General features: G+C 50.6%; 1 protein-coding gene across 2 annotated transcripts in view; it reads left to right on the top strand.

Annotated features, from left to right (window-relative positions):
* The window catches only part of LOC149315804 (microtubule cross-linking factor 2-like), a 115,822-nt gene that overhangs the window by 42,313 nt on the left and 55,969 nt on the right, over positions 1–17,540 (top strand). For both annotated transcript variants that reach the window (XM_089514128.1, XM_089514129.1), the window contains exon 3: positions 10,155–10,313. In XM_089514128.1, the coding sequence (XP_089370254.1) occupies positions 10,155–10,313 (159 nt within the window). The remainder of the gene's footprint in view (positions 1–10,154; positions 10,314–17,540) is intronic.

The raw sequence follows: 17,540 nt of genomic DNA, 5'->3' as shown, positions 1-17,540 counted from the left end.
AATGCCTTTGTCTACATATGTTTTTGGAGATGCCATGCTGTTAACGGAGGGGCCTCCCCTTCACAGAGGCAACAGTTAAAAAAATGATACCATGTCCTGTTTCTGACATTTTCATCTGATAGTTATAGTTTAAATAAAATCCCAAGTGTTGAAGCAGGTAGATGTTCAGCCCGGGCTACTCAGCATTCATTTAATTTTCTTCCAGTTGGGTGATACTTTTAATTGTTTTAGAATTATGTTGAGTTTTTATTGATTCCTTTGTGAGCCACCTTGGGTGGAGAAAGTGGGCTCCAGGAGAAAGGTAGCACATAAATGAAACAAACATAATAATAATAATAATAATAATAATAATAATAATAATTAGTTTTCTCATTAGCCTCACCCTTTTCCTAGCAACACGATTCTCCAAACTATTGGCCACCAGATTTCTTCTTCGTGGTCTCTGTGAATCACACAAATGGGTTATTTCTGCGCATGCGCAGCAAACTCGGAAACTTCTAGAATCTCTGGGCAGAAAGTCATGTAACTTTCTGCAGCCTCTTTGCAACTTTTTGGCGGTAGCCCCGCCCATCCAGTATATAAAGCCCCTGGTCCTCTTCAGTTCCTTCATTCCGCTGCGTAAGCAGCTCGAGGAACTTCGCTCTGTTAGCATTAGAATCTCTGACCATTCGGACATTGACCACTAGACCGGACTTGACCATTCTTTGGATCACGAATTGGACTTGTTTTTCTTCTCTCGTTTTGACCGCGGACCGAATTGACCACTCTCTGGACTCCGTTCACCACCCGGTAACGGCTTTCCAACCGCTATGGCTTCATTTAAGCAATGTATTAATTGCGGGGCCAAATTTCCCATGTCGGACGGCCACGACAAGTGTGTCCTGTGCCTGGGAGAGGGCCATATCCCTGGGACTTGCAAACACTGCAAGGCCATGACTGCTCAGGCGTTAAAGAATAGAGACCAAAAACTTAAAGCGTCTCTGTATGACAAAGTTTTTCGGCCTGCAGCATCCGAAACTCAACCTACGACTTCGGACGCCCCAAAAGCAAAGGCTGACAAAGCTTCTAAAAGGGCTCATGCGGACAAGCAAAAGCCCCCAAAGGCTCCGAGGGAAGGACGAGAGTCCAGGAGAGCCAGATCGGCGTCCCCACCGCCGAAGACTAGGCGTAGAGGCCCTCCGAGCACGGTGTTGGTCCCTCCACCAGACTCACGTCCCGCGGCCACGCCCGTCCCGGAGTTCTCCTCTGGTTCAGCTCTTCCACCACTGGAACCGAGGGTCCTGATCTCTTCCCACCTCTCGGTCCAAGATCCTGACTTAGAAATAGTCAATTTGGGTGACTCGTCGGAGTCCGAAGGTGAAATTCCGGACTCAGATGCACCACTTTCACCGCAGAGGCAGAGACAGCCCTCTCGATCACCATCCCGCTCTAGACGGGATAGAGCCTCGCCATCCCATACCACACGGGATAGAACCTCACCATCCCGTACCATACGGGACAAGACCTTACCCCCCATAAGAGATAGAGCTACACTGGGAACGGAGGCCGACGAAGCCCTGGACAGGAACCGCCACGACCGTTCCCCAGTATATGACCAGCCGGATAGGGCCCTTTTTGACATTTATCCTGACCTGATATTTGACTACCACACGGGTCAATACTTGTTGCCGGTGGACGCAGACCATCTCCGCCGTAAAGTCCCAGGCCCTACGAGAGTGAGGCCACACTCGCCTCAATGCGACCTGGCCGGACGTCGCTCTCCAACCAGAGATCAGTCGCCACCAAGCCAAAGGGACAGTAGATCTCCGTCCATTTCTCGCTCTCGCTCTATCTCTCCGTCGGTACAGCTATATGTGGAACAATCTACGGCTTTTGGCAAGCCAGACACCCCATCTCCGACAGACGATGTCCGTTCTTTTTCGGATAAAGTCATCAGAATGGCCGATGCCCTCAAGCTAGAGGTGTCCCATCCCGAGGATGACGCACTCGACCCAGTAGAACGTCGTATTCATGGCTGTGCTCCTGCTCCTCCATCCCTGGCCTTCTTGCCTTCTTTGGAGAAAATTGCCAAGAGGTCGTGGGATACACCGGCATCCATAGCCTCTACGTCCAGAAAAATAGAGAACCTATACAGGGTCACCCCATCGGGACCGACTTGGTTGTTTAATCATCCTAAACCCAACTCGGCCATTGTAGTGGGTTCTCAGACTTCCTTTGCCGCACGCCCCTCCTCGTCACCTATGGACAAGGAGAGTAAGAAAATCGACGGCTTAGCAAAGAAGTTTTACGCCTCTGCTGCACTGGACATAAAAATTGCTAATTATGCAGCATGCATGGGGGCTTATGTTCAGCTCCTTATGGAAAAGATGGACCCTGTCATCTGTGAGCTCCCAGAGGACAAGAAAAGGATCATGACGGCCATCCGTAACGAAGTGCACTCGGTAGGAGGCCAGCAGATCATCTCGGCGAGACATTCCACCGACTGCTCCTCTAAGATCCTCTCGGGCTCTGTGGCCCTTCGACGCTATGCTTGGCTACGTTCATCTGATTTGACCCCACAGGCCAAAGCAGCGATTGAGGATATGCCGTTTGATAATTCTGGTCTCTTTAATAAAGAGACCGATGAAAAGCTGAGCTTCAGGTACAGAATGAAGACAGCAGCCAAGAAACACGGCATGTCTGCATCCAGCTCTAGACCTCAAAGGCAACGTTACAGTGGTCAGCGTAGCTGGTTTCATCATGGACAACAACGGTTTCACCAGCCTGAATGACAGTTCCAGCCCCAGGATCCTGGTCATCAGGGCGGACGTCCTCGTTCCCCATCCCACCAGGATCATCGCCAACAGCCACAAAACCGCTATCAGCAGAGCTACAAAAAGAAAGACACCAGAGGCAAGAAACGATTCTGAAGCCCTCCTGCGCACTTCGTCACCTCCCCAACCAATAACCTACGGCCCTTCTTTAACACCTGGGCATCCATTACTACAGACTGTTGGGCTCTCAACATAGTTCGAAGGGGTTATGCCCTAGAGTTTTCTGAGCTCCCCACCACCGGAGCCATCATTACCACCGTCCCCTCGGACACCCTTCTCGACGAAGTGCGCTCTCTCTTGGACAAGGGCGCTATCGAGCCCGTACACCCTTCTCAGGCTCGATACTGCTTCTTCTCTAAGTACTTTATTGTCTCCAAAAAGCCTGAGGGCCTTAGGCCTATTTTGGACTTGCGAGCATTAAACTCTTTCATAATTTACAAACGTTTCAGGATGATAACTCTTGCTTCTATTCTGCCACTATTGCAGAAAGACTCCTGGTTCACCACACTCGACCTGAAGGACGCCTATTTTCATGTCGCGATAAGAGACGATCATCACAGATTCCTGGCCTTCACCGTCGGACCAAATTTCTTTCGGTACAAGGTCCTTCCGTTCGGTTTGTCTTCAGCACCGAGGGTCTTCACGAAATGTATGGCCCCCGTCGTCGCTTATCTTCGCCAGCAGGGCATTGTAGTCTTCGCTTACCTGGACGACTGGCTATTCACCGTGCCGTCGAAAGAGTCTCTCCAACACCAGATGGAGTTTGCCCAAGACCTACTAGCATCATTGGGACTTCGAGTCAACCTCGAGAAGTCTCATTTGACTCCATCCAGACAAATCGATTTTATAGGAACGTTGCTGGACTCAGAGTCAGCCAAGGCCTACCTCCCACGGTCCAGATTTCAAGCTCTGACAACCGCTATACGGGCTTGCCTACGCTACAGACATCTACCAGCCCGTGTGGTTCAAGTAGCAATGGGACATTTAGCCTCCACAACCTTTGTGACACTCTGGGCAAGACTGCGCCTCAGGCCCGTACAATCCTGGTTCCTATCCCCCTTCGATCCGGTGAGGGACCAATTGGACAAGATTCTCACCATCCCAAGGAAGGTTCGAACTTCCCTGAAATGGTGGCTCCGATCAGACAACGTCTGCTCCGGTATGCCCTTCACCCCACCCCAGCCAGAGATAACTCTGACTACGGACGCTTCCTTACAAGGATGGGGAGCCCACGCGATGGGTCTGACCGTCAAAGACAAATGGACTCGCGAGGAGTCAATTCTCCACATCAACGCATTGGAGATACTGGCAGTGGAAAAAGCTCTCAGGGCTTTTCAGAGTCTACTCTCCGACAAGGTGGTGCTCCTCCTAACGGACAACACTACGACCATGTACTACCTCAACAAACAAGGAGGTACGAGATCAAAGACTCTACTGAATATCACACTTCGAATCTGGGAATGGTGTATTCAGCACAGCATCCTGCTTCAATGCATCCACCTCCCAGGGGACGAAAACGACCTGGCAGATCAATTAAGCAGATCGCAGACGACATGCCACAAATGGAGACTACACCCAGACGTAGTCTCCTTCCTCTTCCAGCGGTGGGGCACGCCGACAGTGGACCTATTTGCTTCCCCCAGCAATGCCCAACTGAACGAGTACTGCTCACGGGTTCGTGCACCTGGCTCTCTGGAGAATGCCTTCCAATTTCAATAGACGAACCGCTTCTTTTACGCGTTTCCTCCCTTTCCACTGGTGACCAGAGTATTAGCAAAGATGTTGATGGATTCCACAGACGTGATTCTGATCACCCCGTGGTGGCCCAGGCAACCATGGTTTGCCCCGCTGCTTCAACGGGCCCAAGATCATCTTCGCCTAGAGCACCGGACCGACTTACTTTCCCTCCACGACGGACAAGTTCTTCATCCGGAGATGCAGTCTCTCCCATTGGTGGCATGGAGGATTCGATCCTGACTTCGCTTCCACCAGGCGTACAGGATATAATTAGGGCAGCTCAGAGACCTTCTACCCAAAGATCCTATGCATACAAATGGGACAAGTTCCTTGCCTTTTTACAAACCAGGGACATCCCTCCATCCCGTGTTTCCATCCCGGTGGTCCTGGACTTCCTCATGACATTGGCTGGAGCAGGTCTCTCCTTAAGCTCTATTAAGTGCTACCTGTCCGCCATCTCTTCCCACTATTTGTTTCGGAACAAATCCTCTTTATTTAGGGACCCTCTTATAAAAAGGTTCCTGAAGGGATTTAATAATCTGCACCCTCCTGTTCTGGACCCTCCACCACAGTGGAGTTTGGACACTGTTCTGGCTCGACTAGTCTCTAAGCCCTTTGAACCTCTAGCTACCACAGACTTGAGGCTCTTAACTTGGAAAACAGCCTTCTTGGTAGCTATCACATCAGCCCGCCGAGCTGGTGAATTGTGTGCTCTTAGGATGGACCAACCCTTTATCCATTTCCACAAGGACAAAGTGGTGCTCCGTACGGACATTACCTTTCTGCCAAAGGTGGTGTCTGCCTTTCACATGAACCAGGACATCGTTTTGCCCACTCTGGCTCCTAACCCGACCACAGACTCTGAGCGCCATCTCCATGCCTTAGATGTCCGCAGGGCACTGGCCTTCTACTTGGATAGGACTTCTGCTTCCAGGCGTTTGGAGAGACTGTTTGTGTGTTACTCCGAAGCCAAGAAAGGGCTGCCGGTTTCACCACAGAGGTTCTCCAAATGGGTGTCCAACACCATCCACCTCTGCTACGAACTGGCGGGTAAGCCCTTACCAGGCCGGGTTAGAGCCCACGCAACAAGGGTGGTAGCAGCATCCTCAGCCTTTTTGACAGGGATCTCACTCGAGGATGTATGCAAAGCTGCTGTCTGGTCCCAGCCATCAACATTTATTAAACACTATAGGCTGGACGCCAGAGCCAGGCAGGAAGCAGCTTTTGGGAGGGCAGTGTTACTCTCTGCCATGCACTAAAACCCTTACACTGTTAATAAATAACACAGTTGTTTGGTTTACATACTTTATTGTTTATTGTCTCATTCTTGGGTTTTGACACTCCCTCCTCCATTGACTGCAGCTCGCTAGTCTAACCCCTTTGTGTGATTCGCAGAGACCATGAAGAAGAAGGACAGGTTGCTCACCTGTAACTGTGTTTCTTCGAGTGGTCATCTGCGAATTCACACAAACCCACCCATCCTCCCCTCAGTGTCTGCTCATTTAACAACGCTTGGAGTCGCGCTGTTTGCGGCTCATTCGGAACTGAAGAGGAGCGGGCCACCAGGGGCTTTATATACTGGATGGGCGGGGCTACCGCCAAAAAGTTGCAAAGAGGCTGCAGAAAGTTACATGACTTTCTGCCCAGAGATTCTAGAAGTTTCCGAGTTTGCTGCGCATGCGCAGAAATAACCCATTTGTGTGAATTCGCAGATGACCACTCGAAGAAACACAGTTACAGGTGAGCAACCTGTCCGTACTGGACTATAACTGCATCATCCCAAGCCTAAAGGACTGGCAATACTAGGTGGCTATGATGGGGCTGGAGTCCCACATAAATTAAGGCTGTGAGGGGGAACTTCCCTAGAAGGAAACTTAAATAGTTTTTCTGGCTATACTTAAATTACACAGAATGCCTATATCAGGATGGGAACTGTATGAGGGGTGGTGGGAGCCAGTGTGCATCCCAAGAGCTGTATGGTTGGCTCGCCATATCCACAGATTCGGTATCTATGGATTCAACCATCTATGGCTTGATAATATTTTTTTTTAAAATCTAAAAAGCAAACCTTGATTTTGCCATTTTATATAAAAGACACCATTGTATATAATGGGACTTGAGCATCCCTGGATTTTTATATCAACAAGGTGTGTACATCCTGGAATCAACCCTCAGTGGCTATCAGGGGCCCACTGTGCTTACATGCCCTGTCACCACAGAAGCAACCTTCTGGTCATCTTTTTCAGGTGAAGAAAAACTGGAAAAAGGCTATCTGGGTATTGGGTGGGTTCAGGTAGGGGATAAAAGACAAACCACTACCTCTGCATGTGGGGTGCTTTGGGAGACTGCCAAAGGCCTTCAGGGGCACTCTTGTTGCCTCCCATAGTCTATATCAGTGATGGCAAACCTTTTAGAGATTGGGTGCCTAAACTGCAACCCAGAACCTACTTATTTATTGCAAAGTGCCATGTCCCTCTGGCTTTCTAATAACAAACTCTGGTGAACTCTGTGCTGGGTCGTGTCGTAAGCCTGTGCTGGGTCGTAAGCCTGAGGGCAGGGAACCGTCTAATTAAAAGATTGTATGTACAGCACTGTGTAAATTTACAGCGCTTTATAAATAAGGATTAACAACAACAATAATGTGCCCACAGAGAGGGCTCAGAGTGCCACCTCTGGCACACGTGCCATAGGTTCCCCACCACTGGTCTATATCCTGTTACCAAAGTCTGTTGGAATTTGCTTTCACTATCACAAAGAAGTTTGTTTTGTTATGCAGTCAGTCATTGCTATAAGAGTGGTGACTACTGATGCTAAACTGCTTAGAATGCCCTTAGCATCTGTGAACCTGTTAGCACTTTGTCAGTGGCTAACACATGCCCCTTAACTTTTGGTCTATGCTCTTCCCTTCAACCAGTTATTTAAATATGTTTTATTCTGACTTATGACAGAAAGCATACAGAAGTTAATGTAGAGAGATCTTGTAGCACCTTTAAGACTAACTGAAAGAAAGAAGTTGGCAGTATGAGCTTTTGTAGACTTCAGTCTTCTTCCTCAGATGCTTCTGGTGGAGTAAACATAATGTGGCACTGCCAGCTTGCTTCCCTTGCTTCGTTGCCTGTGGATTCGGTGAGAAATGATGGGAGGTGACCTCAACCTATTTTTATGTACTGATGAGAGTGATTTACTTTAATTCATATTGAGAGTTCTTTTGTGAAATATGCTGATGTGACTATCTGAAACCTTCTGGTAAGCATGTCTTCTATATGGCACTTACAGTGTGCCTGTGTCACACGCGGGCATGCTTTACACGGCTTTCAGCATACACTGAAAGCCATGCGGGGAGAAAGGGCGGCGCATCCCATAGGGACTAATGGGGCACGTGCCTGTGGTGTGCGTGCCGCCGCACCGCTGTGCCACCTCGTGCACGAGCCCCGTTCATTTAAATGGGGCTTCAGCATAGGCAGTATTTGCTTTACGCGGGGGAGTCCGGAACGGATCCCCAGCATAAAGTAAGGGTGCACTGTATTTTGTCTCTTGGAAACAGAGGACCTGTTGTTTAAAGCACCAATGTAGGCAGGGGATCTGTTCTGCAAAGGCTCTAATTTTCTTAGGTTGTGCAGCAAAGCATAAAAGAAAAATGCAGCAGAATACTGAGAGGCTCCTCAGTATTACAAGGAAGAGAGAATCAAGCAGGTATACAAGTGACTTAGAATCATTAAATCATAGAGTTGGAAGAGACCTCTAGGGTCATCCAGTCCAATCCCCTACTATGTAGGAATATACAGTCAAAACACTCTTGACAGATGGCCACTTAGTCTCAGTTTAAAAACATCAAAAGAAGGATACTTCACCAAACTCCAAGGGAGTGTTTTCTACTCTCAAATAGTTCTTCGTGTCAGGATGTTCTTCCTAGTGTTGAGGTAGAATCTATTTTCCTGTATTCGTTCTTCTCTTTATACTTTTGTTTATTGTGCAGATGTGGGAAAATGTGAACATTCAGTTTAGGCACCACTCATGTGTTTCCCTATTGGTGATGTTCATGAACTTTTCTGTATTACGTAAAAGCAGAACTTACTTGCCCTTCCTCTTCCAGTGCTTGTTTTGTGTTAAAATATGCAAAACCATGATGTATATTTAAGTCCTTCATAAAGAGAGGGGCGCAGGGCTTGTAACAATGATAGAAGTAGAATGGTGGTGTTGACTGGGAAAGCTTTCATGGAAGCCATAAAATTTCCCTCTAGGTGACTTTTCATATCTTAGGTGTAAATATGTTAGTGGTTTCCTTTTCCTTTGCCATTCCCTTCTCTTGTCTCCTGCTTTTTGTAGATTATAAGGCTATGGGCAGGGTCAGTGTTGTCCTTTTTTATATAGGCATGCTGGCTATTCTAACAGTGGGATAAAACCCCTATGAATTAATTAACAACTGGAATTAAAAGTTTAAAAAAATAATTGAATGAACCTTGGTTAGTCGCTACACTACATACTCTAGAACAGTGGTGAGCAAACTTTAGTTTGTTGAATATACTTTTTTTTAAAAAACCCTGTAACTGTAAGATCCAACAACAAGAACTATGTCTTTGTATTTTGATTCACTGAGGAGATATATACTCCAAATGGTAGAAGGGTAAAGGGTGCTTCTGGGTACATGGTCAGGTCAGGAATTTTTACTACCACAGGTGAGCTCTCAGGGTACTTTTTCATACACAGATCCTTCAGCCTCCCAAACTTAGTTTGTTTCAGTAGTCTAATTTTGAGAAAACTTAAGAGTGCCTTTGGGTTGTTCATGTTAAACAATTCAAAGATAGGAACTCTTTTTAATGTATTGCAGGCCACCCAGAGAACCATCAGTAGTAGATATTTGTGAACTGTTTGTCCACTCTTGCTGTAACGTATTTGAGGAATGTGGAATTTTGGAAGAAAATCTTTATAAATCAGGGCAGGGAATGCACAGCTCTTCAGATGATCTTTCACTGTATTCCTGTGTGCTCTAGCCAGCATGACAAATGGCAATGGGTGAAGGCAGTTGCTCCCTTTCCTTCACCACTGCTCACTCTTGGAATCTGCTTCCTAAACATTTGCAGATGATTACTTCTTTAAGTACTTTTAAATCTGAATTTAAAACTATTTTTAATTCAATTCAGCTTACAGCCTGATTCTGATAGTTAGATAAGTGTGTTTTAAGTGTGTATTGTTTTTATAGTCTGTTTTTTTAGATCTATTTTTTAATTATAAATTGATATTTTCTAATTCTGCTGCTTCTGATTGTAGATTGTACACTGTAGGCAGGCAGACTCTTTTATCTATATTTTGCTTGATGATTATGTAAAGTGCTGGGTAAATCTTATGGTGCCATACAAATAAACAACAACAACAACAATTTGAAGACCATCAATCAGGGAAAGTATTATTAGCCCAGTGCTAGTTTTTGAGATTGGTGATTATCAAGAAGTAGAGGTAATGTGGGTGGGCTGTATATTCTGGATCAAATTAGTGAGCCTGGAGTTCACTCACTGTATGTATGCCTGCTTTATAAGGAAAATAAACTTGAGCATTATGTTTTGGTTTCAGGGCAGAGTCTCATGATAACCCTTGCTATGTTTGCAGGTAGCCAAAGATGTCTCTGTGCGGCTCCATAATGAACTTGAGGCAGTGGAGAAAAAACGGATTAAACTGGAGGAGGAGAATGAGGACCTGCGCCAACGACTCATTGAGAGTGAGTTGGCTAAGCAGGTGCTGCAGAATGAAATGGACAAGCTGAGAGAGGTAAGTGCCTTCTTTTGGTGTTACTTATTTATTACATTGGTCTTTTGTGCAACTGCTTTTCTCTGTTTGTATGTCTGTCTGTTCATCTTTTGAATTCATATCCAACTTCTGTGTAAAAAATGGCACTCGTGGCACGTAAGAGCAGTAAATTTCAGAGATAAACAAATACAATTAAAACATAAAAGCAGGTTAAAACACAATTAAAAAGACATTATTATAAAGAAACAACAACCTCCTTGCAACTAGTAACTCAGCTTAGATGTCAGAGGCCTGTTGAAAAGGGCTTTAGCTACCAGCAGAGGTTCAGAGGGGTTCCAGAACTGGAGAAAAACTACTGGGAAGACCCCTTTTGTATTGCTATCAAACATACCTCTATATTTTAGTCAGGATCTTCTGTATTGTCTCCTTACTTCTACAAGCCTGTTTTCTTTCTGAGAACTTCAGGGAGGCCTAAAAGAGGGGGCTGGCCAAATATTCATAAGATGGAAGTAGGCTTATAAGGTAAAATAGAGTTTTTATACAGCCTGGTCTAAAGTTGTAGAGGGCTTCATTGGTGATACTCAGCATTTTGAATTGTGCAGCAGCTGGTGAAGTGCCATAGCAAGGAAGTCACATACTACTTGCAACTGTTCCAGTCAACACACTGGTCACAGCACTCTGTGACAGTGGGATTGGATTATTGTTTTAGTTTCATAAAAATCATCCAGGGTTATGAAGAGAGAGAGTGACTTTTTCAAGTCATCTTAGTGAGCTCCATGGTTGATAGATTATGGCAACCTACATGATCTACATCTTAAGTGTCAGCCACCTAGGGTACTCTGTTTAATATCCCAGGAATTCTTTGTTTTGCTCAAGTTCCTCAGACATGCCATTCTTTGTTTCAAAATCCAAGAAATATAAAAGATTGCTACAGACAGGATATATTTGGGAAACCATAACAGATGGACATAAATGCAAAAGCCAGAACATGACCATTTTACTATGTCATTGTATATAATGGGACCTGAGCATCCACGGCTTTTGGTATCCATGTTGGGGATGGGTGGTGGTGGTTCTGGAGCCAAACCCCAGCAGATATTAAGGGCCTACTCTATATGGACTTTCCTTACTTTTTGCCTTAATTTAGTGTCATACCAACAAGAGAATATAACGCTCAGTATGGCACTTTCCTGGGTACATTTCTCTCTGGAGCTATATCGTGTCTTATCTTCTCTTTATATCTCATTATATGGAGCTTTGGTGGAGAAAACATATTTCATTTATGGGCAAGCAGTGGATGCATCCTGTTCCATCCTCTCCTCAATTATGCCCGCTGATAACACACAGCCATAATGCAAATCTTTTATCTCCCTGCTCTTTCACCCACACACATGCGGGCACACACACTTCAGTTTCTTCAATTGAAAATTCAATTCCAAAATGATCCTTCTAGATATTAGATGTTTTCAGCTGCAGTGCCATAATTTCTTGCTCTTGGCGGGGAGTTGGAATCCTTGCCTGAGTTACTGGATTATTTTAAAGGAAAGGAACCACCTCTTGGTACATACTGAGTGCAGTTGCTAAAAAAATAAGGCTGTGTGAAGTAAAGGTAGTAGGTCAATAGGAATCTGGTATCCAGTTGCACTCACAGCAAGAGTTTAATGTCTGCAGCATGGAATTACCCTAGTTGGAATAGGACCAAGCAACCTTCATTACTGTTTTGATTTTTTTTTTTTGCATTTTTTTTTAAAAAAATCACTGACAGCTTTCCTAGCCTAAGTTTAACAGACTTTTCCAATAAAATTAAACTGTTATAGACTAGTGCTTCATTGCCATCCATTTGGAACATGATTCTGTACTGAGTTAATTTTCATAGTAAATAAAATGAACACCTGGCAAACTTTGCTTTGCTTTGCTAGAGAGAATGCCAGCCAGTCCTTCTGGATGATGCAAATTATCCTTTTGCTTTTAGTTTTGCTTCTTGTTGTACGGTGGCTAGAGAATTTGTCTGGGGCTTGGGAGATTCAAGTTCTGGTGTTCACAGAAAATTCAGGTTCAAATCCCCTCACTCACGAAGTCTTCTTAAGCCAGTCACTGTCTTTCAGCTTAACTTTATTACCCAGTACTGTTCTAAGAATAAAATAGAGTTGAGAAGAAATATTATGCTTATTGTAGGAGAGGTGAGACATAAATATAACAAATAAACAAAATACTATGCAGGATGCCTGAGTTTTTTCCACATACTTCCCTTCTCTCTTTTCAGATGGGTAGGATTTTTATTCCTATTGATTTGGGTGGGCAGCAATTTCAGCTGGCCCATGTTGCTGAATTCCTTCATGCTTTGAATCCACAGCCATATTCCCCAGTTGCAGCAGGTGAAAGAAGTACAGTCATGGCAATGAGACAGGAGATGGATCAACTTACAAAGCCCTGATTTTCCACCAGTTTTTATCCATGGAATTGCATAGCCATTTGTACATTTGCATGGGAAAATGTTCACCACTGTAAATGGGCCTATATATTCCAGCTGTGACATTAAATTAGAAAGCAAATTCCCAGACACACAGTTTAGAAGCTTCAGTTTTCCCCAACCATATTGGAGACAACTGGTAGGTTTTCTCTTTAGTACTGTTCTCCAGGCAGTTTGTCCCTCTTATTCACACAACAAGCAGGACTAATGGGCATGAGATTGGTTTCTGAGCAGCCTCAGCACATGATCTGAATCAGGGGTCGGCAACCTCCGGCCCGCGGGCCGGATGCGGCCCGCGGAGGCCTGGCGACCGGCCCCTGCCTCCCCTTGCCGCCGCCGCCGCCGCCGCCGCGGCGGCCGCCCGTCGCAGCGTTTCGCCGCTCTGGGCGCCGCCATTTTGGGCGGCAAAATGGCGGCGAAGTCTCGCGCGACCTCCCTCGAGGTCGCGCGAGACTTCGCGGCCATTTTAGCTGAAAAAATGGCGGCGCCCAGAGCGGCCTCTGGGGCTATGGGCGCCGCCATTTTTTCACCCAAAATGGCGGCGCCCAGAGCGGCGAAAAGCCGCGATGGGCAGCCGCGGCGGCAGCGGCGGCGGGCCTTTGAGAGGCCCGCTGCCGTCCCTGGGGCCCTCCAGGAGGGCTCCGAAGGCGGCAGCGGGCCTCTGGGAGGCCCGCTGCCGTCCCTGGGGCCCTCCAGGAGGGCTCCGAGGGCGGCAGCGGGCCTCTGGGGGGCCCGCTGCCGTCCCTGGGGCCCTCCAGGAGGGCTCCGAGGGCGGCAGGGGGCCTCTGGGTGGCCCGCTGCCATCCCTGGGGCCCTCCAGGAGGGCTCCGAGGGCGGCAGGGGGCCTGCTGCCGTCCCTGGGGCCCTCCAGGAGGGCTCCGAGGGCGGCAGGGGGCCTCTGGGGGGCCCTTTGCCGTCCCTGGGGCCCTCCAGGAGGGCTCCGAGGGCGGCAGGGGGCCTGCTGCCGTCCCTGGGGCCCTCCAGGAGGGCTCCGAGGGCGGCAGGAGGCCTCTGGGGGACCCTTTGCCGTCCCTGGGGCCCTCCAGGAGGGCTCCGAGGGCGGCAGGGGGTCTCTGGGGGACCCTTTGCAGTCCCTGGGGCCCTCCAGGAGGGCTCCGAGGGCGGCAGGGGGCCTGCTGCCATCCCTGGGGCCCTCCAGGAGGGCTCCGAGGGCGGCAGGGGGCCTCTGGGGGACCCTTTGCCGTCCCTGGGGCCCTCCAGGAGGGCTCCGAGGGCGGCAGGGGGTCTCTGGGGGACCCTTTGCAGTCCCTGGGGCCCTCCAGGAGGGCTCCGAGGGCGGCAGGGGGCCTGCTGCCATCCCTGGAGCCCTCCAGGAGGGCTCCGAGGGCGGCAGGGGGCCTCTGGGGGGCCCTTTGCCGTCCCTGGGGCCCTCCAGGAGGGCTCCGAGGGCGGCAGGGGGTCTCTGGGGGACCCTTTGCAGTCCCTGGGGCCCTCCAGGAGGGCTCCGAGGGCGGCAGGGGGCCTGCTGCCATCCCTGGGGCCCTCCAGGAGGGCTCCGAGGGCGGCAGGGGGCCTCTGGGGGGCCCTTTGCCGTCTCTGGGACCCTCCAGGAGGGCTCCGAGGGCGGCAGGGGGCCTCTGGGGGGCCCTTTGCCGTCCCTGGGGCCCTCCAGGAGGGCTCCGAGGGCGGCAGGGGGCCTGCTGCCGTCCCTGGGGCCCTCCAGGAGGGCTCCGTGGGCGGCAGGGGGCCTCTGGGGGAACCCTTTGCCGTCCTTGGGGCCCTCCAGGAGGGCTCCGAGGGCGGCAGGGGGCGTCTGGGGGGCCCGCTGCCGTCCCTGGGGCCCTCCAGGAGGGCTCCGAGGGCGGCAGGGGGCCTCTGGGGGGCCCGCTGCCATCCCTGGGGCCCTCCAGGAGGGCTCCGAGGGCGGCAGGGGGCCTCTGGGGGGCCCGCTGCCATCCCTGGGGCCCTCCAGGAGGGCTCCGAGGGCGGCAGGGGGCCTCTGGGGGACCCTTTGCCGTCCCTGGGGCCCTCCAGGAGGGCTCCGAGGGCGGCAGGGGGTCTCTGGGGGACCCTTTGCAGTCCCTGGGGCCCTCCAGGAGGGCTCCGAGGGCGGCAGGGGGCCTGCTGCCATCCCTGGAGCCCTCCAGGAGGGCTCCGAGGGCGGCAGGGGGCCTCTGGGGGGCCCTTTGCCGTCCCTGGGGCCCTCCAGGAGGGCTCCGAGGGCGGCAGGGGGTCTCTGGGGGACCCTTTGCAGTCCCTGGGGCCCTCCAGGAGGGCTCCGAGGGCGGCAGGGGGCCTGCTGCCATCCCTGGGGCCCTCCAGGAGGGCTCCGAGGGCGGCAGGGGGCCTCTGGGGGGCCCTTTGCCGTCTCTGGGACCCTCCAGGAGGGCTCCGAGGGCGGCAGGGGGCCTCTGGGGGGCCCTTTGCCGTCCCTGGGGCCCTCCAGGAGGGCTCCGAGGGCGGCAGGGGGCCTGCTGCCGTCCCTGGGGCCCTCCAGGAGGGCTCCGTGGGCGGCAGGGGGCCTCTGGGGGAACCCTTTGCCGTCCTTGGGGCCCTCCAGGAGGGCTCCGAGGGCGGCAGGGGGCGTCTGGGGGGCCCGCTGCCGTCCCTGGGGCCCTCCAGGAGGGCTCCGAGGGCGGCAGGGGGCCTCTGGGGGGCCCGCTGCCATCCCTGGGGCCCTCCAGGAGGGCTCCGAGGGCGGCAGGGGGCCTCTGGGGGGCCCGCTGCCATCCCTGGGGCCCTCCAGGAGGGCTCCGAGGGCGGCAGGGGGCCTCTGGGGGGCCCGCTGCCATCCCTGGGGCCCTCCAGGAGGGCTCCGAGGGCGGCAGGGGGCCTCTGGGGGGCCCGCTGCCATCCCTGGGGCCCTCCAGGAGGGCTCCGAGGGCGGCAGGGGGCCTCTGGGGGTCCCGCTGCCGTCCCTGGGGCCCTCCAGGAGGGCTCCGAGGGCAGCAGGGGGCCTCTGGGGGGCCCTTTGCCATCCCTGGGGCCCTCCAGGAGGGCTCCGAGGGCGGCAGGTCGCCTCTGGGGGACCCTTTGCCATCCCTGGGGCCCTCCAGGAGGGCTCCGAGGGACGGCAGGGGGCCTCTGGGAGGCCCGGTGCTGTCGCTGGGGCCCTCCAGGGGGCCCTCCAGCGCTGGTGGCCCCCACCAGCTTTTTTGCCGGTCTCTGACGGGGCCTGGGGCCCCGTCAGGGGCCAGCAAAGGTGGGGAGGCCTGGCCCCCGGAGGGTGGAAGCTCCGCCCCCGGTACGCAGCCCCGCCCCGGAGGGTGGAATCTCCGCCCCCGGCACACGGCCCCGCCCCGGAGGGTGGAAGCTCCACCCCCCGCACGTGGCCCCGCCCCGGAGGGTTGAAGCTCCACCCCCCGGCTTCGGCCCCCCAGTCGCCTGAGGGACACCAACCCGGCCCCCGGCTCAAAAAGGTTGCCTACCCCTGATCTGAATAGTTAATGAAAAGAAGTGCAGCGGTTGTCAGTGAGTGATCTGTCCTATGGCTAACATGCCAGGCACGATCACATGATGTGTGTATGCTGGAACTTGAGCAGTGGGTTTGCATACAGATAATTTGGATGCAATATTTACACTTTACTTTTAATTTTTGCCTAGTGGCTTTGATATGGATTGCCAAATCCAAACATATTGTAGCTGGCTAGCTTTCCTTTCCTTTCCTTTCCCCTTCTTTCCTTATTACTTTTTCTTCCTTGTCTGCTCCTGTAAATATATTTTGAGAAATTAGAATAATTTTCCCCAAAAAATATTTAGCTGTTCTGTACCATGTTGTATAATACGACTATGCTGTGAAATCATTAGAAGTGTTCACAGTCTACATGCACAACCTCCCATTGTCCAGTGTGGTTGCATTGTTCCCACCATTATGGCAGGAAGAAATAAAACTATTGATGAAAGGCAGAACAACAGGAGGAGAATCCCTGAATAAAAAAAACAAGTGCTAAATGTCAGGTGCCTCCTTAGGATCAGGTGGAGTAAAGTGAAATGTGCTAGCCATTTGTAGAAGTGTTACACACTTTATAACAAGTTAAATAAATCCAGCAAGGAAGCTGATTATGTGGTCTTCTGAAGCAGACCTAGATACTTTGTACTGTAATATTTGAGTCTGCTGAATATTCCAGGTTGAATGTTTCATACTTGAAAAGCAAGAATACTAAATGTTGAGAGGCTGACAGCTAAAGACTGTGCTCCCATATCTGCTGTCCTTGTATTTTTCTTCCAGAGTACTTGGAGAAAACCAAGAACTCAGAAAAGTTACTTTTTCGGATGATATATTCCAAAATCCCTCAACTAGGGAGGCCAGATGTTGTCCAGTTTGGCACTGTGCTCTAAAAAGGTTTACTTTGACCTCCTATCCAAAATGTACCTCACAGTCAGATAGATAGATAGATAGATAGATAGATAGATAGATAGATAGATAGAATCCTGACATAGGCCTGTTACAGACTGCCAAAATAAAGCTGCTTTGAGTCTTTTTGGAGGTATGCTATTTAAATGATGCATGCATCCTAAGAATCCGGAAGCTGCACCAAAGCTGCCCTCCAGTGCTTAGGAATGGAGTGTGGCTTTGGCGCGACCTCCAGACTCTTAGGACCCATGCATCATTTAAATAGCTTACCTCCAAAGAGACCCGAAGCAGCTTTATTTTGGCAGTCTGTAACAGGCCACAGACTCAATCCAAGGCACTGCTAGAAATGCACAGACTAAAGCAGAAACAGCTTCATGAAGCTAAGTATGCTTGAGGCAGTTAAGTGCCTGGATGGAAGATGGTGATCTATGCTATCTTGGATTCCATCATGGGAGGAAGACAG

This window comes from Sceloporus occidentalis, unplaced genomic scaffold (assembly GCF_023333645.1).
Source record: "Sceloporus occidentalis isolate IW3139 unplaced genomic scaffold, rSceOcc1.0.p SCAF_3, whole genome shotgun sequence".
NCBI classification, from domain to species: Eukaryota; Metazoa; Chordata; class Lepidosauria; order Squamata; family Phrynosomatidae; genus Sceloporus; species Sceloporus occidentalis.
The sequence above is the reverse complement of the archived record's forward strand: the minus strand, read 5'-3'. Positions and strand labels throughout refer to the sequence as shown.